The sequence below is a fragment of the Solea solea genome, chromosome 12, assembly GCF_958295425.1.
Source record: "Solea solea chromosome 12, fSolSol10.1, whole genome shotgun sequence".
Taxonomy (NCBI): domain Eukaryota; kingdom Metazoa; phylum Chordata; class Actinopteri; order Pleuronectiformes; family Soleidae; genus Solea; species Solea solea.
In genome coordinates, this window is record NC_081145.1 from 24,050,149 (window position 1) to 24,073,235 (window position 23,087).

General features: G+C 39.3%; 1 protein-coding gene across 1 annotated transcript in view; it reads left to right on the forward strand.

Annotated features, from left to right (window-relative positions):
• cdh13 (cadherin 13, H-cadherin (heart)) overlaps positions 1–23,087 on the forward strand; it is a 285,683-nt gene that overhangs the window by 79,793 nt on the left and 182,803 nt on the right. Inside the window, exon 2 of the mRNA XM_058645471.1 lies at positions 6,729–6,849. Coding sequence (XP_058501454.1) covers positions 6,729–6,849 — 121 coding nt within the window. The remainder of the gene's footprint in view (positions 1–6,728; positions 6,850–23,087) is intronic.

The following is a 23,087-nucleotide window of genomic DNA, read 5'->3' on the forward strand; positions in this document are numbered from 1 at the left end:
GCACATAACCTGGTCGGGATGAGGTTATGTTCAAGCCTCAGGACAGAGTAGTTACTACTTTATCTTTCTACCATTTCAGCTCGGCTGGCTGATTTGATGGTAAAGTAATTAGTAATGTATTATATTACTTCATTGCTACACAAAGTAATATAATGTATTACTGTAATGTGTAACTCCCCCAAAAAAACAAATACAGGCATGAGTAGCACACAATGTCAGCATATAGTGGAAGGAAACAGCATTAAATGTTATGACATGTTTGACAACCATGGCTTAGGGGGAAACTGTGAAGAAACCACCAACATCATATAAAACAAACCATTAAAAACAAGCACACAAAATGTCTGCTGGCAGTCTGACTATGAGTGGTTCAAGAGAAGTCTGCAGCTGGGATCATCAGGCTTCTTATAGTGGAACCTCCTGTGCAGGACCAATCAGCTCCCAGGATCCACATGGGAGCCAGACACTCACACATATGTCATCCAATCAAGAATGCACACCTGCAGCTCATCTCACATCTCACACATTCACACAAGGTGAAGGAAGGCACAACCTTTTTTTTTATTTATTTTTTTTATTTTACTTTAAATGTAATGCAACTGCAGCCTAAGATGTGGGAAAAGTGAACAGGACCGGTGCTGGATTCAACCTTTTCAGAGTTCACTGCGCACTTTAAATCAACAGAGATGGACCAATACACACCATATGACTATGTATCTTGTTGACATGACCATACCAAACCAAACTGCTCCATGATGGACACATGACTTTTGAATGAGTCCATTATTTACCAAGAGTTAACCACAAAATCCATTGCTTGTATTTCTTCCCATTGTTTCGTCTCTGGCTTCTGCTCGCTGTGAGCACGGTCTCATCCGGTAAAACGCCCGTTAGCCTCATCTCATCAGCATCTCTGACTGCACAATAGCGTTCAATTTTATGATGAAAACAGCCAGCGATGAGATGATTTGTGTGACATATTGTCTGATTTGCATGTTGTCTAGTTCATATGTCTATAGAGGTGAACAGCATAGTGTCCTGTCAGGGGGCGTTACCTTGTTTGAGTGATGTCTATCGGCTGCCCGGCCTGCAACTTCACAGTTTAGGTTCACTCTCATCAATTCCACAGACAAAAGACACAACTAGTATTGCCTTATAACTGTTGATTAACTGTATAACTATAACATTATGCAACAATATATCAACATTATATTATTTATATTAAGATTTGTATCCTTTTCCCATGTGGCAAAATAAGTTTCTGAAAAAAAAACGACAGCTTCAACACATCTATCAAAACTGTGAAATATAATCTTCTATCACACTATCACACATCACAATATTCCCAGCACTTTTTTTCCACACTCTGAACAAGATGCAGATGTTTGTATTCCCCGCACATCGTGAGCCTGACGTCTTAAATCCCACAACATATGAAATGTCCAACAAGCTTAAATAGAATATGCTAATAATGTGATCCTTTCACCTGCGTAACACATGACCCAGGCAACAAAGACGCACACTCACTTGCACGCACACTCGCACAAAGAAAATATGAAAGCCAAGACAAAGTCCCGATATGGATCTTTGTCTTTGAAGTAATTAAAAGACAAAGTGTAGATTTATCCTCCGAGATTATATTTTAAATTAATTCTCCTTGTGAGAAAAGGATTTCTCAGAGGAGCAAAAAGATAGACACTGTTGATAAAATCCCCTCAATTCACTTTGCTATGCCTGAATGGATTAACCTTCATACGTCTAGTGCATGGTTTCTTGATGGAGAACATCTCCCACTAAAACAGTCTTCTTTGCTAACAACATAGTGATTAGCATAGCATTGCCTTAATGCTTCCAGCATCCTACTGTGAGTCAATAGCTGCAGGTTTGCACGATTCCCCCCTTAATGGATATTAAAATGGGTTTTCATGTTGTTACGTCCTGCTGAGGGATGTGTATTGTGTGTGCAGGGATACACTTACTTAAGTACAAATCTCAATGCCTGTGTGTGTGTGTGTGCATATGGTAATATGTCTTCACCTGCATTTGCATTTGTGTCCTGTGTATCCTTGCTGTACTGACAAGCCTCTGCCCTTTAGTCAACCTGATTGAGTTTATGGACCAACGAACATTGTATCCCACCTTGTCAGGAAGCGTCGTGATGGAATTGAATTAGCACTTTGACACCAGCAAGAAATGCTCTTGGTCCCCTGGGTGCAGTGATTGCTTTGCAGGGACATTACATGAACTAACCCTCTGAATGTGTGCCAAAGCTTGTTGATCATGCAGAGATCTCCACGGACAGGATAGATGCTGCTGTGTTAATGACTCTTAACTGACACGTGACGCTTTGTCTTGTCTTTCCAAACCAAACAATACATATTAAGCTTTTTTTTGTGTTACTTTTTCTCTCATATGTCTGAAAAAAAGTTTAGAGCTGTAGTGTGTGACTTTTAACTTTCAACTTTTCAGACCGTATTCAGACCTAGCGGCAAATCTAGTGACTTTTTCTGGTGTTATTAGAGACTTTTGGAGACTCTGACATGAAAGTGTGTCTCGATCTGTGCCAAGAAGCACCCACAATAAGTTTTTCCCTAATCCTCATAGTCCTCCTACATCTGTGCATCTCTGTCACGTTACTGCAGAAGCTCAGTTCATGTCAGCTTTACTTCCTGCAGCTTGCGTTTTAGCTTTAGATTCTATTGGGTATCAGAAAGGTACCTTTAGTTGTTTTTGATTTACTTTCTAATGAGACACACACAAAGTTGTTTTTATATCTTAGTGAGGACACAGCATAGAAATGATGCATCCATTTGATAGCCCCTAACTGTAACAATAACCTAAACCCAAGTTATGGGACCAAGACAAAATGTCCTCACAAAGATAGGTTTGTATGTTTTTTGGACCTTACAAAGATATACATACAAGTACACACACACATAGAGAGAAAGATGGGGTTGAGGCCAGCAACACCAGGTTTCATAGTTGCAAGTGAACAGAATTGACATCGCCATGAATCATTGTCATTTCATATGTAGTCACTTAGTGATAATTAGATGCTGATAAGAGACAAATGACATAAATGGACCTTCTCTCTAAAGTAGTTTCCTCATGTTTTACTGACTCGGCCCACTGGCAAATAAGACAGTCATGAGTGATGAATCCTGTACTGATTGATCTTCTCTAATGTGATTTTGAATGATAGTTAATGCTGTTTCAAATGTAATTCCAAAATAGAAAACCACATGTTATTAAAGAATGTTGGTGAACCCATCAAGTCTTTGGCAGTAGGAAAACTCAGGGCATCACATCGTAGACTGGCATGTCCTCCAGAGTGGTGCCTTCTGGCTGTATGCCTGTCAGACGAAGGTCAAGGTAGAAAATAACAAAAACAACCATACAGCAGTCGTCGCCGACAAACATTGCAGAGACCGTCGAGAAAAGCAGATGCCAAATGTTGTGTTAGCCAAGAGCATCATTACAGCTGGAAACATGCCGTGGCTAACTGGAGAACTTGGAAGGACAAACATGTGTAGCAATAATGCTCTTTGTTGATTTCGGGGTGCCGAACAAGCAGCTTCCATAAAGGCCACATTGTCACTGTTGCTCTTTGTCTTCAACTGCTAATGTGCTCACTGTTAAACAGTCGTGGATTCTGCGGCCATCATTACTTTAATTTACTCTAATTTACAGAAGATACAACTAGGGGGGTAAAAGACCAAAATTAGACTCTGGGTTATTATGACAGATCTCAGCTAAAGTTCCAAAACAATTTCTCAGCGACTTAATTAAACCGCAAGTTAGAAGTAATTTCTCCAGCTCACAAATATAACACATTTAAGAAAATATATTTTTTTTGATTAAACATGGCTCTCTTACACTGACTTACAAGGATAATGGAACACATTGAGACATCAGAGTGCACCCAAATTGTTGTATTACTGTCAAATTTGTTTTGTTATTTTGTTTTAAACCCAGGCATTATTAATGGTGATGGTTGCTTTGGCTAAAATGTGCTGTGGGCATCATTATCATCACCTTTAACTGTCTTGCTGAAGAGAAGCAGCTTCACACATTATGTATGTGATATAGCACCTAATAAAGTGCTTTAAGTCAATAACAAAACACAAATACAATTTTGAAAATAGTAAAGTTTTAAATGACATAAACATAACTGTAAACACACACAAAATCACCAACAAATATACTATATACTGTCTATGCTGTATGTCCACAATAATTTATTATGGCTCATAAAGGATAGTATAAAAATTTTAAAGGCTCCTTTACAGGGTAAAGGTTCTCCACCCCTGTTATAAAGGATCGTAACTCTGTGACACACGTCTTTAAATCATTATCTTCTATGTACTGTAGATATAAAATAATGATTTTTTTTTTCTTTTAAGAAGCAATGATTTGTGCATTTAAATATAACGACATTAATGGAATATGGAAACATCGTAAACAGCCCTTTTCTTTTTTTACAATGCTGTTAATGATCATTGAGTCTTTTCTCTTACGTTGTCTCTGCTTCTTTACTGTTCTTTTCAATCAATGAATCCGGTTTTTATTTATGCAGCACCTCCCATACAATGCACCGCAACTTTGAAGTGCTTCTCAGGGGAAACAAAACAAGCACTTTAACATCAACCGCGACAATTATTTTCACAGTTTCTTCACACAAAGACAGAGATTCTGGGATTAAAAATCATACATTGACACTGACAGAGGTTCAGTCCAGTGTAGGTTTTAGTGCAGACTCTATGTTCGGTCTATGCTGCTGGACTTAAAAAAAAAAAACAATGTTAATTAGACAATCGATGGTTAAAAAACAGGATTGCGGGTTTATTCCTGTTATCTTTTATTAATTTCGAGAAACGTGCTTGCCCTGCATGCTTGATTGCATTATTATAAATACTCAGCTACTCGCGCACGATGTTGTAGTCGATAGTTAATTTATTTTTCCTCTATCTTCTCCCAGCTCGTTGACAGTTTCTCTTCAGATGATTAATATTCCTCATTTCTCCAGGGTGTTTTTGAATTGTGCGTAATCTCGTTTTAGTTTAAGAGGAGTAATAGGGTTGATTTGAAGTTTACTGTTAAAACTGGCGAGGATAGTATCGCAAGAGGAGTTACCTGAAATGACGTTGTGGGTACTTATGTCTTGACCTCTGAACTCTGATTAAAATAAAACAGTGTGGATTCACAGAGGAGCTGTTCTAAATACAATGTTTGAAGGGTTAAGAGTGAAAATTAAGTTTCAAACAGATACATGGTAGAATTTATTAGGGCAACAGCATTTGAAATCTGATTTTGACATAAAATACCATAGAAACAAAATTCACTTTATTGTAAACAGGACGGATGTGTCAGCGTGTCACTGTGAATGACGTGACGCCATTCAAGGTGAGGGTGGCTTTTGTCGGGCTCGATTCCTAAGTACCACTAATACCCATGATCAAACACCAACATCTCCTTTTTTTTCCTTCCCCTGTCAAAGAACTGGAATTTCAAATAAAGGCTTAACAAATAATCCTGACCCGAACTCAGGCGGAAAGTTGATAAAGGCTTTACATCTGAAGAAAAACATATTGTGCCTGAAATTATCTGAAAATTCACCGCAGTGTACACGCAGGGAGCTTTTCCATCTTTGCCAGCTCAACCTCTAACTTCAGATTGAAGGAGGAGCAAAACAAACCCGCACTGAACTCACACAGGAATAACCATCTTCAACGATTTCTATTCCGATAGTGAAATCTGAAAGTGCTTTTCAGAATCAGACTTGTTAAAAAAAAAAAGAGCACAATATCTGTATTTTATTATTTATAAAACCTGAGTAAACAAACAAAGTTGCAGCTCTAAATGGGTCACAGCTAAAGTTCCAAAACTGATAAATAAATAATAATAATAAAAATAAACAGTGCTGTCTAATAGAAGCAGCATGTCTTTGAATTAATACATATATATATATATATATATCTTTGCCTATCTCTCTGAGTAATCACATGATAATCAGTTGAAACAGTCTGTTTTCAGGGAAGCATCATTCATTTCTTTTCTTTTTCTGGAAAAGGGGTGTTTAAATGTGTTTGCCTGCTACGATTTATAATAGATTAAATTATTATTTCTTGAAAGAACGGCTCATAGAAATGTCACTGAAGGCAGTGGAGTGGAGCTGTTGTCCTGGTTTATTTCTTAATAATGTTTTGACCTTCAGAGTTTTACGAGAGGTTTGTTTTATCCAACCTTTAATTAAATCATAGTTACCTTTACTGTTACTTACTGTATCACTAGTGTCAGTCCTTTTGATCTGAAACTCTTTATTTGTCATTAATTATATGGCACGGTCTTTATCTAAGTATTTATTTTAATGTTAGGATGGAAAATTGCATTATGGGATAGTCATTGAAATTATAATAATTTATGAAAAACTGCTCCTTTTTGTCTACCAGCCAATGTCTGTAGAGTTGATCCAGAACAGTGTTTCTCAGTCCTGGTCCTGGGGATCCACACTCGCCTCCATGTTTTAGAAGTTACCCTGCTCCAGCACACCTGATTCAAATCAGCTCCACTCATTTGAATCAGGTGTGTGAATCAGCGAGGGAACTTCTAAAACATGCAGGACACATGTGAGTCCCCAGAACCAGGACCTGAGAAACTCTGATCTCGAGACAGAAACAATACGCTTGTCGTTTATTATTCTGACCTCTGCTTTGTCGTGTGTGTTGCAGGTTGCCCATGTGGGCGGCCAAGAGGATGGAGGCCACATGGGCTGTGTGCCTGGCTTCCAGGTCAAACATTACCAGGTGGTGTACAGTGGACCTTTCCAGAAAGGCCAGCCGCTCGCACAAGGTCAGTAAAACGGGACAGAACACACACACACACACACACACACAGCTTTTCTCCTCCCCTCTATATTAATTCCAATGTTCTCTGCATTCAACAACATGTCTCGAGGTTGCACAGACACATAAGGTATATGCTCACATAAATCTTGAAACGGACTATTATGTGTGTATTGACTGTGCTGCTCATTTTGAACTGATGGATCCTCGTGGTTCTTTGCGCACCGTGTGCAAATTAGGGACGAAACAAAATGTAAATCTCATGATACAGTACCACGGTTACCGTAGTAATGCTATTCATTGTGATGTACTAATAATAATAATAATAATAATGATAATAATAATAATAATGTAGCCAGTGAAGTCCACCCATCTGTGGTGAGTGAGATGCTCTCTGTGATAAGTCTCTGTGTGACTTTAGCTTTTGTCTCTTTTGTGGAGATTTGGTAAATAGAGTTATTACCAAATTCCCATCACGGATTAGATGAAGTCCATGATGGGAATTTACACTCAAGCATAATAAGCTTTGGAATTAACTTTATTTTCCACTACAGAAAAAGGTTTTTGGTCAAATATTCAATTTTTATCTAAATATTATTAAATATTTTGATAATTGGCCACATTGATTCTCATATTAAAAACGTTGCCATCTTCTAGAGCTGAAACTATTATTCATCGATTACTAAATTAATCAACATTTTAATAGTCGATTAATCAGTTTGAAGCTTTTTTTCATGATTAAAACAACATTTCCGATTGTTTAAGCTTCTTAAATGTGACTAGTTTCTTCATTTCTTTGCTCTTAATAACAAAGAAATCATTAAAAGTGAATCATTTTGGTTTGTGGACAAAATAAGACAGTTGAGAACATCATGATTTCCAGGTTTGATGAACACCTGATATTTTATGGACCAAACGATTCATCGATTAATCGAGAAAATAATCGATTATGAAAATAATCGTTAGTTGCAACTCTACCAACTTCTTAGTCTACATGTTGTATTTAGCTTGGCTGACAGCTTTTCTCGTTCCTCACTCCTTACACGAGGAAAAGGGATTCAGAAGCCACTGCATTGTCCACCATTTCAAAATCTGTGTCCCTCTCTCTCTTTCCTACAGAAATACAATGTTTGATATTGTCACAGAAGCATAGTATTGAGACACTTGGCTATATTATTACATCCCTAGTACATATCAATAATTGTACTTCATTGGAAATATTGGCAGATTTTCTTCCCATCTGCTCCACCAATATCCGTGGCATTCACTCATCTTCTACCTCCGTGGTGTGTGTGTGTGTGTGTGTGTGTGTGCGTTCATGTGTGTCCACTTCACTACTATTATGGCAGAGTTATGCTCGAGTCGACACAGCCTTCTGGAGAAGTCAGTCCCCGTCAGCGTCTGATTCAGGCTCCCACTTGTATGCAGAGTTGTGTGTTTGATCTCAGCAGGTTTTCTAATGGAAACGTTAAAGATGTGAGATGGAGGTGGGATGAAGGTCACAGAGCCAATTGGGACGCGGCCTCGCCTCCTTGTTGTCGCCGCGGTAACCAATTCCACATACACTCCTGCACTGCAAAACTTCACTGAAGTCCAAACCCAATTCTATATTGCTGCCAAAAGTTATTGGTCCAGTCTGCTCCTGTGAGACCCTCCGGCAATGCCTCTCTGCACAGCTCCTCTGTGTCTCCACGGAGATCACTAATAATGTATGCTGGCGAGCAGACTGCTGCTCTAAAATTGTGATTTCCCTCCGCAGAGATAGACAAGGTGTATTTTGCTACTGGTGATTTTACTAAAGAAAGGGTTCATTAATTCATTTGCTTAATAATTCATTCACCTTTGCATTAAGGTGTTGAAATATGCCCATTCAAATGGGAATTAAATCTTATATTCATAATTCAACCAACCTTATTGAGTTGTCTTACTCCCACATTACCAACATGCGCTGAGGTTATTAATAACTGCACATGTACATTGTCTTTTGTTTCTCGTGACATGCAGCGTTTGTTTTTGTGTGCTCTTACACGGCACAAACATTGCTTAAAGTGCCACTCTACTGACAGCCGGCTTTTCCAATTGAAAATACATACTTTCCCATACCTTGCCCACAAGATATGACAAATCTAAGTGTTTTCTCCTTCACTCTCGTTTTTTCTTCTTCTTCTTTTTTTCTTTTCATTGTGTTTGATTTGGTCAGGCAGCCAGGCGTTTTTGTCATCTAGAGATTCAGTGGTGCATGTAGACGGAGACAGAACTCCGTTCTGCTTTAGTGCTCTGCTCCGGGACGACAGAATGGTTCCATTACCTTGAATATGGTCCTGTCAGCAGAAACACCACTCGCCATGGGGGTCCCATTGCACACGAGTTATGGACAAAAAGCAGGGGCTTGCTGAGACCCACCGCACACATCGTAACTATATACGATGACTACACACTTAAAGCTTAAAAAAAGCAAATGGAATGAGAAATGCACATTTTCAGCATTCAACTTGAAATGTTTCTTTTTTGTCATGACCCCTGCGGACTCCCAGGTCACTCCAGGTGCTTTCGTTTGTTGTCGTAATCTTTCTGGGGTTTTTATTTCTTTGTTTCTGCTGTGCTCTGTTTTTCCATTCTCCTTGCATCTGCTGTGTACGTCTTCCTAGTGGGCGCAACAATCCTCTGTGATTGTCCGCCCTGCCCTGATGTGATTCACCTGTGTTCAATTATCGCTGCCTCCCTTGTGAACTCAGCCTCTGTGCTCCGCGTTGTCTGTGCTGGTCCTTCTCTTCCCTGTTCCTGCTGTTTTTGTTTCAAAATCAGTCTCACGGTTGGGTCCTAATTTTGCTTACGTGACAGTTTTTATGTCAGTGATTTCTCCTGTCTCACAGAAGCGATCAAACTGAGATAACAGTGGGGTTTTTTGTGTGTGTTTCTCTTTGAAGGAAGGGAAAGAGAAATCTATTTGTCGGCACATAACTCGGTGGATTTCAAATTGAGGCATTGATACTAGTTCACCTGCCCACCATCCATTTAGTTAAATCTGAACAAATTATGGACTGAGTGTTTGCTCCATTCACACAGAGTCAGAGCCAGAGGCTGCAGCCAGGCCCAGTGACACATGCTGATTTATGCAGATTCTGCTCAGGCCGGTGCCACCTGCCGGAGACCTCTCTGTGTAATGACCAGCAGAGGGGTGGGCTGTTAGCGCGAGATACCTGTTGACACAGACCAGAGTTCAAGGGCATCTATCTTAGCTAATGACCATACCTAAGAAACACACACACATGCAGTGAGCAAATATCCACTCTTTTTTTGTCTTCGTCCTTGCCTGTAACTTCACATGGTCCACGATACCAATAATATCACAATACAACGATTCTGTGATAATCAATTTATTGCAAGACAATCATATATATATATACATCACAATATCTGTCTAACAAAAAAAAAAAAACATCAGTGAAAAGTTAAAAGTGCAGGATTTATTCACAACATAGAAAACCCACTGCATAAAGTGTGTGTGTGTATTGACCGTGGATGGAGAATCTCTTAACGTAGCTTCCTTCACCATTATCCCACCGGAAACTCCCTGTTCTATGGCCCGGTAACTTCCACTCAAGTTTCCCTCATTTATTTGAGCAGCGCCACCACGAGGAGACATCAAGTAATGACGTCTGCCGACTGAAACTGCAGTGACTTTTTACTTTAGGGCGTCTTAATTTGTAATTAAAATGTCGATTATCGTATTGCACGAAGTAGGATGACAATATATCACCAAATCAATATTTTGACCCACCCTATATATGTATATGTAGATGTATATGTGTGTGTGTGTGTGTATATGTATATGTATATATATATATATATATATATATATATATATATTCTGATTGCGATTCTGTCAAATTGTGTGCCGACTTGATAACATTCCAGTACACTTCATCTTCAGGGAAAACATGATTCTAACTAACTTTGATATCAGTGAATTGTATGTCTATAATTGTAATTAAAGTTTTATTCCAGTATGCAAAGTAGCGTTGCCGATCCCCAACATCCTCTCTTTTTAGTTTTGCAAAGCACTTTGTGTTGCCTCGATATGTATAAAAAGAGCTATATAAATAAAGATTGATTGATTGTTGAGAGAAAGCAGCTGTGGTTGAGAGACCAGCTGACAAATCAAAGAAACGATACGTGATTTTCTGATATACTATCCCAGCTGTTACACAAACACACACAAAAAAAGTTATTTGCTGTGGTGTTATCAGTGAAGCTGGATCTGACACACGTTAAATGTTGAAAATGCGCCCCCTTCAAATTCTACGATTTACGGTTCTGCTCTGGAATCACTTCTCAAATTGTAAAAATAGTGGAAGGCTAAATGAAGGACATCTGCCTTTACACTGTGAATCTCGTTTTTGTTTACAGCTCAATTGCAGTTAATTCAAAATATCAAAGCTTTAATAGAAAATCTTGGATTCCTTTTTTCAACCACGGAGTTCAGTTTATTCACGTGTAAAAAGATGTTTGACCTGGTGGTTAGAAAGGTCATTTCTGCTTGTTAATGAATACAATAAAGAAAAACCTCAGTTTTATGTAATTACTGGAGTGACTCCATTGAATGTATTCATCATTCATTTTAAATGCGTTGCTCGCAGTGCAGTGTTTTGTTTTTGAGACTGAGGAGAAGAGACGCTCTCAGTCACAGCATCTCCAGCCAGAGCAGGTGGTGACTGAAGGATGACTTAAGGTTCTCCGTTCTGAAAAAGTTACTTTAATAGTTCTTTCACTCAGTGGGATCTGCCACGATGCAGAGAAATACAGCAATGAGATGTATTGATTCTGAGACGCTGTTATAGCTCACCTCAGTTTTGCAAGCTGTTTGTTTCTCGCCTCTCCGCTGCCCTCTCAGAGGTGGCAGTAAAGTTGATGCAGCTCGCTGTCACCTACTTGGCAGTCCGTCAGAAATAATGATAGTTCATAATATCAGTAATGCGGCTCCTGTGCAGAGCCCGAACTTCTCCATGAATGTTTATAGCCAGGAGTATGCCTTCTCCAAGAGGCCGTCATAAAAAGACATTACATCCTGTTAATTTATGCAAACTTTAGGGGAAAATACAGTTGGATTTTACTGGGTACTGAGTACTGGGAAGCTATAGGGCAGACCCTGCTGACAGCCAATGAAATGTGGAGAATGAATGGGGGGGGGGGCACCTTATCTGCATCCTGCAGAGCAAGACCAAGGCTCCGTGGGGCTTTCCACAATCCCACCACCAAACACGATTACTCCTCAAAACATGGCAGCCTTTAGCATTTTACTGTAGCATTTTTTTTTAATTAAGCATTCCTTCAGATTTGACTTAAAAAAAAATCAGATTACCTGCAGGACATGGTCCACCTCAGGCCGATGCCAGCCTTTCACTTCATGTAAGGCAAACACATGGAGTTTCTCCTGGCTGGCACAAGGCCCAGAGAATATTAACTGCAGAGAGCTCCAAAGATCTCACTGGCACGACTTTCATCTCTGCGTTCCCCTCCTACTTTATCATCGAGGCAATTTAAAGGTACTTGAATTCTGACGTAGCCTAGTAGTTTTAGATAAACAGAACAAATGGAACAGCGCTCTCATCTGTTTTGTGGGTTTTTTTTTTTGTTCCTCTCCCACCCAGTTCTGCTTTATTTAATTTACGTGATAAAGTTTGCTGCACTCAGAACACACAATCTCATTCATGGAAAATGTTATACTACAGAAAAATACACATTTAGATGCATTTATCTTTTATCAAATACTCCATTGTGTGGCATATGGAAAATGAGTTTTTTTGATTAATTTGCAGCTTTAAAGGTTGCTTACCGTCACAGCTACACTTAGTACAACTTATCTTTACTCATGTGCGAGATTACTGTGGTGCATTTGCTTTTCCTTCTCTCGTCAGAGTCGTTAAGTACATCACTCACTGCATTACGCGGAATGCCCAGCACATCCCTTTTTGTAATGCCACTGAGTGCCTGATTATCTCACCACTGGTACTACAGACAAACAGCCATCAAATGTTCCCCCCAGTAAAAGAGGAAGTGTACGGATACGAGCATAATATTTACAAGGAAGAGTAATAAAATGTTATTTGTATTGCTTTTATTAAAGCTATGTATTGATGTTCTGTCACTGTGTTTCGGGCACAAACGCGGAATGTGTTTTTGTTTTTGTGACATTTGCTAAAACTGAAGCAGAAAATCTATTTTTTTTTTTTTTTTTTAGAGGATTCTCTGAAATGTAGTGAGGCTATTTACCGTCTCACTTCAGGATGAATTAAAGCTTCTTTGTCCCTCACATTTTTGCGTAACTTGCTATTTTTGTCACCTGCCATATGTTGTGCCCTCAATACATGGCATCTCAGAAATAGTATACACTGAGTTTGGCTAGGTGAATTAAATTAAAATGTTCTCAATTCATCGAGTACTTAAAATGCTGATTTTTTTTTTCTTTTTACCAAACCTGGAAACAATGATGTTCCCAAATATAATGTTAATTTAGTAACTAATTAATAATCCATTAATAGAATAATCATTGCAACCCCGGTGAATGTCCTCACTCACTGCTCTTTGTATTAAAGCATACGTATGGATATTGTCATGCTTGCATTGGCATATAGAACAAATGAACCACTAAAGCCAGAGTCAGTTTACAGCAGCATCTTTTCCAGTGTATTTAAGTGTAGATTGAAGGTGGTTTGAACATGCACGACTGAATCATGGGCATGCAGTCATGGCGATAGTGTGTGGAAAAGGGGAACCAGGATATCAATCCGTGCAGATCCCTATAATCAATTTATCTTGCTCACACCTTTAGACTTTAAACAAGTCAACTTGTTATCTCTATGCACAGAAAATGCATGTAAATATGCGTGATTTCACTTTCTAGTTTCACTAATCACGGCGGAGCAGGCAAAAAAATGCATTGCCTTTAAAGTTTATCTGCATTGATGTGCATGCGGCTGTTAATCGAGATTAGCCAAAAAAGTTGCTATAGTTATAAAATACAAACAGTGACTTTAGATGTTGTATTTAAAACCACAAAATCACAAGACAGGAGACCTGAGTCTTTACTCTGAGATTAGGTTGTGACTTGATGTTCCTGTGCATGTGGTTGCTGGTTGGGATAGTTCGGTAGGCAGGGACACAAATGATGATGTGAAAAGAGGAGGGTGAATAGCAGTGGAATATAAACTGAAGTGGCACCAAATCCACAGTGACAAAAGAGGAAAGTTTGACGAGAAGTATGGCACGCTGCATCGTATGTGGGCTGCTGTAAGGCTCTTTAAAATGTGAATTGTACTGAGTAAAGAAATTCAGAATATTTGCGAAAACACGCCTTTATGTATATCTGTGGGGGAGAAAAGGTTGCAGCCAAAATGAGCAGATGAGTTACAGCTTTTATTAGATTTCTTTGTGTGTAAACAAATGCAACACAGTGTACACAGACTGGGGAGAAATATAAATCTCAGGTTTATTACTTGTGACTTTTAACTTTGTGGGATTTGTTAATCTTTAAGTGCTGACATTTTGGAATCATAAAAACAGCTACAGAGGGGCAGGCAGTCTTTTTTTTTTTTTTTTTTTTCAAACTCATTTGGATGAAAAATGAACTGTTTACCGAACAATTTCTAATGTGCACTTTGACCTGTTGTCCTTCCTGTAGTTTCAAATAATTGTCCTGTGCAATTACACATCATTACTGTCATTATAGCTGCTGCCACTTTCAATTTTACTTCTACCTGAAGTGGTCTGCGTAACCTGCTAAATACTTCGCTCCATTGCTTCGGCGCTGGTGGAAAGAAGATGACACATTTGCAATAGCTGGGATTCTGATTCTGGCATAGAATAAAGTAAGTAAACATTAGTATACCATATCCAGGAGTGTTGGCCCTAACTACAGCAGATAAGTAGCATTTATCTTGTGTCCATGTGTCTGTACAAGGCAAATACATGTTCCCATATCCATGTCCAATTCATCTAATGTCTTGGCCAAATCTTGATGGAAACGTTGGCTTTTTGCTTGGATAACATACAGTACTTGGCGCTGGGTGCTGTTGGACGCTGTGCTCTCTGGCTGAGAGAGAGTTGCTATGAGAACAGTGGTTATACAGTATCACAGTAATCTGTTCACATTAGATCCATTGATAATATAAATACATGATTTGGTAAATTTCAGACTGCTGTGGCTCAGGGGACAGAGTGGTTCATCCTCCAGCCAGACTGTCTTTTGGTGGTTTGATCCCCGGTTCCTCTCGTTGCGTGATGATTTGTTTGAGTTGTGCGTTTGTATATGTGTGAATGTGATTTGTAGTTTTTTTGAGTGGCCATTAAGAACACTGAATAAATGTAGTCCATTTACAACATAACATAAAAAGAGCCAAGTAAAGGAGCACATCAGATCACACTCCGGCTATGTGCTTTCAGGCTTACAAGTAAAACTATTAAGAAACTTTATTGCTCCTAAAAGGCATTTTATTGTATCATGCTTATAATATCAGCTTTCATGACATCCAGATGGATTTTTCACCTTTTTATTAGTTCACCTGCTGCTGGCCATCGTCCACTGCCACATAAAGTGGCGTGAGCAGCCCGAGATGGCCTGGCTGAGGAGGCTGCAGGCGGAGCATTAGCTGCACAGGCCAATACTGTTTGCAATCAACGTGCAAGGGAGGCAGTTGTTTGATATACAAACTCTCCCGCGCCGCATCTCATCCGCATCTTTCCTCCTGTGCCACTTTCTCACCATCACACATCACTCCTGCTTCCTTCCTGTGCTCATGTGTTAGCTCTGCCTAACCTACTTAACAGAGAAATTTACATTTCTAATGCACATTGCACTGCATCTGTTAGTGGGCTTAACAAACATTATTCACAGCACTCCTGGAATGAATAAATAAACTCCACATGTTTAATTCAGTGCAGGCTGTTCAGTAAGAGGATGTTCATCAATCAGTAACATGATGTCTTTAATTGCAGCTTTGAAGGAATTTGGGGAGCAAGTTTTGGCGAGCAGATATGAAGTGTCAAGATTAATATTGTATCTCTCTGACCAGACGTTGGCACTTCATGTTTTAAAAAGGATGCGATGATCACAGGCCACAGTCAATCAAAGGCAGTTTGCACCATCTGGGAATGTGTTCAGGAACATCTTGATTAGCTGTTGTTCAAAATAAGATCTTCTTTAAATAGATGGTTTTGCTGTTATTTTTATATTTTTAAGAGCTGGAGAGAAAGCCGTAATGAGAGGATTGTTGTGTATACACAGTAGCAGGATTAGTTGAGTTTATATGCTCATTTATTTTGAAAAAATATATATTTTGTCCTAAAATCTGCTACAGAATAATATGCCCTTCGCCATCCTTTGTTAGGATGACTCAAAGATAGCAAAACTTTGGGCTGCAATTACTGGCAGGAAGGATGAAGTGGGTGCATTAGTGATGGAAAAACTTTTACTGCAGTCGTTATCATCTGAAGTTCTGAACTTTGCAACGCAACATCAAGATTCGAGTAGCAAACTAGTCATGAAATCACTCAACTTTATGGAAGCAGCATAGATAAGGTGGAAAAGTCATTAATTAAGTATGAAAAAATAGAATAAAATCGACGTGAGTGCTGTGGACACAGTTAAATTGTTTGTAGGTGTGATTAGATGGAGAAAACAGAGGAGTCATCTCACTTCTTTTAAAAATGTAGTTTCTTGTTTATTTTAAATCTAACATTGATTGTAAATTAAGATTATAAACCCAAAGTTGAGACACAGAATTCATGCTAAAATATAGCCTTTAGCACATTTAGAAAAAGCTGCAGTTAATGAAACCTGTATCGTTGTCTGAGGCTGTTTAACAGTTTGGGGACCCAGTTTTTCACACACAGAAAAAACATTTGTTTTACAAGTGTAAGTATTATAAATCTACATTGCCGTACTTCAATAAAACAAATAGCTCTGCTGAGTTTTAACCTTTAGAACGAGGCTTTATTTAGATCAGAGGATTGTCTATGTTCCTTAATTAGATTGGGTTGTTTGTCATTATGTGATGCTGTTATTGTTTATCAGAATGATATGAAACTGATTTCATTTTTACCTGACAATTTTCCTCATCACCCGGCACTAAATATACTGTGGATTGTCTCTGCAGTATATTTACACGTTCCACCGTGGGGTTGTTGAAGTGAATGTAAAACCAGGTGTTTCTGCATTTGTTTTATCTTTGGAATTCTATTTATTGTCTACAAACAAGGGTTTTCTTATAGTCATAGCTGCAGAATATGAGCACTGCATACAGTATTTCACTCTCAGTCATTGTCACAACAAACCATTCACAGCATCTTCTGCACCTCATTATTTTATAGACCGCTCTTTATGCATTTTTGCCTTCTTTATCTTATTTCCCATGCATCACTCCGAGCTGGAATGTCCGCGGTTTATGATGAGACATAGGCATTCATTGTGTTATTTTTGAATTCATGTCCTTTTATGATAACTATGCAGGCAGTTGAGGCCTCAGTTTTGGCTGCAGGAGTCATAAATAATAGGAACTGTGGTTGAGTTTACATTTATATAAATGTTTTATGCTCATTTGTTCAATATCCTGATTTTATTTTCTCTCAGATTGGGTGATTGTTGATTGTTCCTGTGTTATCATACTACATTACACTGAGCAACTACAGTGTTTTTTTCAAAATTAGACTTGTTTTTCTTCATTTTAAATTGTTAATACATTATTTTAACATGTAGTAAATTGTCAATAACTGCCTGATATTGAAAGTTATTCTGTAAAAAAATGGGCAAAAGCACTTAGTTACATGACATTTTCTGGCTCTTATATGGTTAAAATAAGCAAATAAAGGCCATACAGACATTTTGAGGCTTAGGTGTTAAAGGGTTAAACTACCATTGTTTTCTGGGACTTTCAGTTTATTTGTTTTTTCACTCTTGTGAAACGGTTGGTGTTGGTGGTTAGCAGATGTGGACATGAAGCAAATTGGACACTCTAAATTGACCATACGTGTGTGTTTTGTCTCTATGTGTCCCTGTGATGGACTAGCGACTTGTCCATTTCAGCTGGGATTGGCACCAGCGCCCCCAGTGGCCCCTCATGTGGAGACTAGAAAATGAGTGAGTGAGTGAACCAGTGTGTGTCATGTAATAACATACAATAACAGTCCTATGTTGAGGCATGCCATCCCCACACACACAAGTAGGGTTACCTTTGAAGCCCCAAATACACAACGTGACACTTTTCACTGCACCGTAAATGAATTGACATTTGAAGAGAACACGCACTTAGTGAGGAGATGATGTGCTGCCGTCGTAGAAGTGACTGAATTACCTTTTGTCAAAGGTTTTGTTCAACCCATATGCTGCTTTCCTGTCCCTGGCACGTAGCCCACAGCTCAGTGTGGCTCTTTTTGAGTATCCAGGGAAATAGCTGAATAACTTGGCAGATGCCCCAGGTGCTCATCCTGGGTGTTGTTGGCGTCCCAACAGCCTATCGATCTGCCCGGACACTCAAACACTTTGCTTGGTGGCCTATGCAATGCTGTGTGTTGCCTTGTGTGTGTGAAAAAGTGATTTGTGTTTGCGTGTGTGTGCTTATGTGTTTGCCACCTCACCTTAGCACCCCAGGAAGTTTGTGTTATGGGAGCGACATGAAGCCACAGCGAGCCCCTAATCTCTGGACCATCCAATATTGTCCAGTCATCTTTAACACACACATTGAGGTTCTGCATCAGGGCACTTACTAAAACTCTACTCACACTCCTGGTATCATTAAAGGGATTTGATTCTTAATCACCGTTTTCATCTGTTTGTTAAAATCCTCTTTTGCCCTGGATAGGCATTAATAAATGATGTTGTGGGGGGGAGAAGAAGAAGAAGAAGAAGAAAAAAGAAGAAGAAGAGCAATAGCTAGCTACAATTACACAAAAGTTCCACCTGCAAAACACACATTTCCAGATAAATGCTGGAAGCTCAGTGGAGATGAAATTGCAGAGAGGAAACGGCTCCACTGACGCTGACTGCATCACATCAGCATTTTCTTTCTCGTATTTGTTAATGTATATCAGGAGATGATTGAAACAAATGCATACACATCATTGACTATTGCTCTAAAGGCTCAGTGCTGCACACGAACCAGCCGCTCATGCCAACAATAAAGTTGAACTCAATCAAAAATAATTCAGAAATTAAATCTAAAATGAAGACGGCACAAACTGCGATGTTACTAAAAGTTGTAATGAAGAAAAAAAAGAAAAGAATGATTTACAATTTTTACTCATTTTATTCAACCCAGCTCATTTCTATGAAGCAACAATAATAGAAAAGACACACCACACTCACAACAACAGGTAGATCTTGGAGTTTGTTCATCTCGGTGCCACACTTGTTGCCATAACAACACAACTTTTTTTGTTAATCAGTTGTCAGTTTGTTTGAAATACTGTACACACGTGCTCAGAATTTGTGTTAAATCAGGTTCTTAAAGCTCTTGTTTGTTATAGCCCTCATGCCTACAGAGACTGTACATTTCAACTGTAATGAAGATGTCAGCACTGAGTGAATTCACCTCATGTTGCGCACGTTAAATTAAGGAAAAGTGGGAGGCTCACACTTGAAGTGAGTCTTACTTATTTACATCTGTATTGTTTTGTTAAATCAAAGCAGCATGAAAGTAACTCATCATAATGTCGCAGACAGTGTTCACCGCTCCTTACTGTATGTGTAAACCTACAGAATCATACATTTATTCAATTTTCAGCATCAGTGTGCTTTGAAAATCGCCCCAAATCCCAAAGTGCAACACTGCAGACTTGAGGAGAGTGTGCATGAAAGGGTCAGCCCTGAAGCACTTGCACAGCAGGACAACCCAAAGCCCTCGTCGGCTCTTTTGGGCAAGTGTGTTCAAATCTGTGGCCATTGTAACTGGGCCCCTAACATGCATCATTCATGACAAAGCAATACTTTGACATATAGGGTACATGGTTTGTGGTCTGCAGGTGGAAGCAGCAGAGAAATATCTATATGTATAGCTCCTGTGCATTTAGAAGTCAAAAGAACATAACTGCTGCAGTTGTTGATGAGTTGTCACCGACAATCTTTCTGTAACTCCGAGCTTCCCCTGCTGCTCCTGCAGCACCAGATGTCCCGCAATTGCAGTCATATGCTTCAAAGGACATGGAAGGACCTTTGACTCGAGAATTTATTTTGGCTCCGAGTTCAAAGTGGTTATTTTAGTGCTGATTATCAACAGAGTGACAAACAACTTCACATTTTCACCTATTATCCAGTGATCCCTCAGGACATTTGCCCTCTCTTTAGAGGCCAAATTGATCCAGTGATGTGGTAGAATTTTTCCATCACTTTTTTTCTTTGCCGCACGTGAGTGCTTTAATCTTCATATTTTGGCTGAGATGACTGATAGCAGTCTGTGTGTTTGAGGTCATCTGGTTCATACTGAAGCTGCCTTTGGGTGCAGATGAATGACAAAGATCTCCGTCCCTCGAATTCCCTGATCTGCTGATTGAGCGCTACATGTTGTGAGAATACCAGGTTTGCAAATGGTGCTTTCATGCAGCGATGTCCAGAATTACTCTGGCAGTGATGTATATTTACGTGAGTATAGTGAATAGCCGTGTCTCTATACAGCCTGTTTCAAACTGAATTTATACGCGATGCATCTACGTCGCATAAACGGTGTCTTCCACCTTCTCTCGGAACAATCTTGAATATTTAGATATTCATCATGACATAATTGATAAAGAAAATTTGAACATTTCAGCCCTAATCTCCACACTGTCAGGCGTACTACCTCGCGTTGGCATCCATCCCTGCCCGTGCTCCCTTTGAAGAAATACTTTGCCCCTGCCACTCACAAACAAACACACACTGATTGAAGTTTGTTATGTTGCTTGAAATAACCTTGCACACTCCCGTTAGTTCTGTTACTCCGCTTCGGGGGAATCTCAGAGATATGCTGATAAACTTCCATGTATATTTTCACATGAAAAAAAAAAAAAAAATAAATAAAAATGAAGCGAGGAGTGCTTTTAAAAGCAAAAAAATTTAAATGAATTCATATTCAAGCAGGTGTAACCTTGAAACCGGCATCTTCAAAGACCAAACCTGTAAACCTAAATGTTTCAAGCTTGCATGGATACAGCAGGATGTTTACTGCTGCTTGTTAGTGTTACGTGTGCATGTTAAACCTTGAAACTTGTTTTTTTTCTCTTTTACCAATGGGCAGACTACTGATGATTAGCATGAATTACTAGCCATATGAAATATTGGCTGGTATTTGCATGTGGAAGCTGTATGTGCTTTCAGAAAAGTGAGAAATGGAATTCTGTGATCTCTATATAAAGTGATTCTGGCATTCAAGATTCAAGATTCAAGATTTCTTTATTGTCATACCAACACACATTAGACATGAGGTCAGAACGAAAATCAGTCTCTCCAGAACCCGGTCGGCCCAGCAATAAGAAGAATAAGAAAAGAAGAAATAAGAAATAAGAACCAACAGTTTAACTTAACAAAATATAAATTAAAAGAGATCAAACTTTAAACCTCTGGAGGTAAGGTGCTGTGCAAAAAAGAATTTGGTGCAAGGGTGTGTACGGTACTGGGGGGGTGGGGGCAGCAGGGCTATGGGGGCTACAGAGAGTTCAGGAGTCTGACAGCTCCAGGGAAGAAGCTGTTCCTCAGTCTCGTAGTCCTGCTCTTGATGCTCCGTAGCCTCCTGCCTGAGGGGAGGGGGGTGAACAGTGTGTGTGCTGGGTGAGTGGGATCTCTTATGATGCAGGTGGCCCTTTTCCTGCATCTGGAGGTTGATGACGGTCTGATATTCTGGGCTTTTGTTTGAGCTCGTGACTGACTGCAAGTGAGCGACACAGTTGAGAGCAGTCTCTCTGTAACTTTGTTTTCATCTTTGATGAAGAGCGGTGATTGCAAACAAAAGTGCTGGAGCCTGTCAGGGAAGAAAAAAAAAACAAAACATTGCAATTATTGCAGAGAAAGGATGTTCAAAAAAAACCCTGTTCAAATCTAATGAGCCCAAGGTACCTTCGTATTTGCCTTGTTTCGTCAAGGCTGAACAAAAATTCAAATTAACTAGGACTGTGAAAACCACAGGCAGATAGATAGAGGGATAGATTTTCCGTTCTCCTCCTTCAATCAAGTAGATGAATTGCAGTGAAGTCATTTATTGCTGCATGCAGTTAAAAGAGCAGCAACTCTCGGGCTTTGGGGGTGAATCTGCAGCATCTGGCGCGACACTGATTTCTGCAGCTGGAAATCCATCTCTGCTTCACACGTGGCGTCTAGCCAAACGTAAGAAGTGGCACTGAAAAGGAGTTTAGTGGCTGATGCCCACAGTATAGTCTATTAGCTTCTTCTGTTAGTGTGTGGGTCGTGCTAATATCGCTGGAATCCCAACTCTTACCTCAATGTCACCCTTAAATGTGAGATGTCTCAACAACTAATTTATGGATGTCCTTTGTATATAATGCATATCGTGTCCAGAGAATATTACATTTTTATAGTAACCTGTAAAAATAACGACATTTTTACTATCATATCATACTTGGCTGTTCTTGAAATGTGATGTTGATCGTGCTGATGCCAACTTAACCTTTCTGCAGTCTTCCGTGTGCATCTTGTGGTAAATATGTGTAACTTCAAGCCATAAGTAAAGCTTGATAAATGGGGTCGAAAAAGAAAATGTGATCCATTGTTTTATCCACAGAGGAGTGGGCTCTGACGTGTTTGATTTGAGGGTCTTGTGGCAGTTTGAGAACTATTTATGCTTAAATAAAGTTCTTAAATTGATCAGATTGGACTAATGAAGGTTAAATGATGATTGAAAGAATATGTGCACCAGCGGTGGCTCAGAAGGGATTTGCAGACAACTCGACTTTAAAATATGTGACTGTTACACAGTCCATGTTGTGATATTTAAGCATCAATTTAGCTTCATGAGACATTGTGTTTTTTGTTGGCCAGTGGTGGCATCCTGGTATCCTTGGCCTGGTGAGGTGAACTTGTTGTAACTCAGGGCGATAATAAGGGAAAGCATAACCCAGAGAGCATCTAGCTGGCCCTCATTATTTCACCATAATTACTTTCTCCTCCTTTCGTTCACTCTCTCACTTCTCACCTTCCCCTGATTTACAGTAGCCAAGAGACACAAACAAGAACTCAGCTGAACCAACAAGAAAACAGAGAAAACAGAA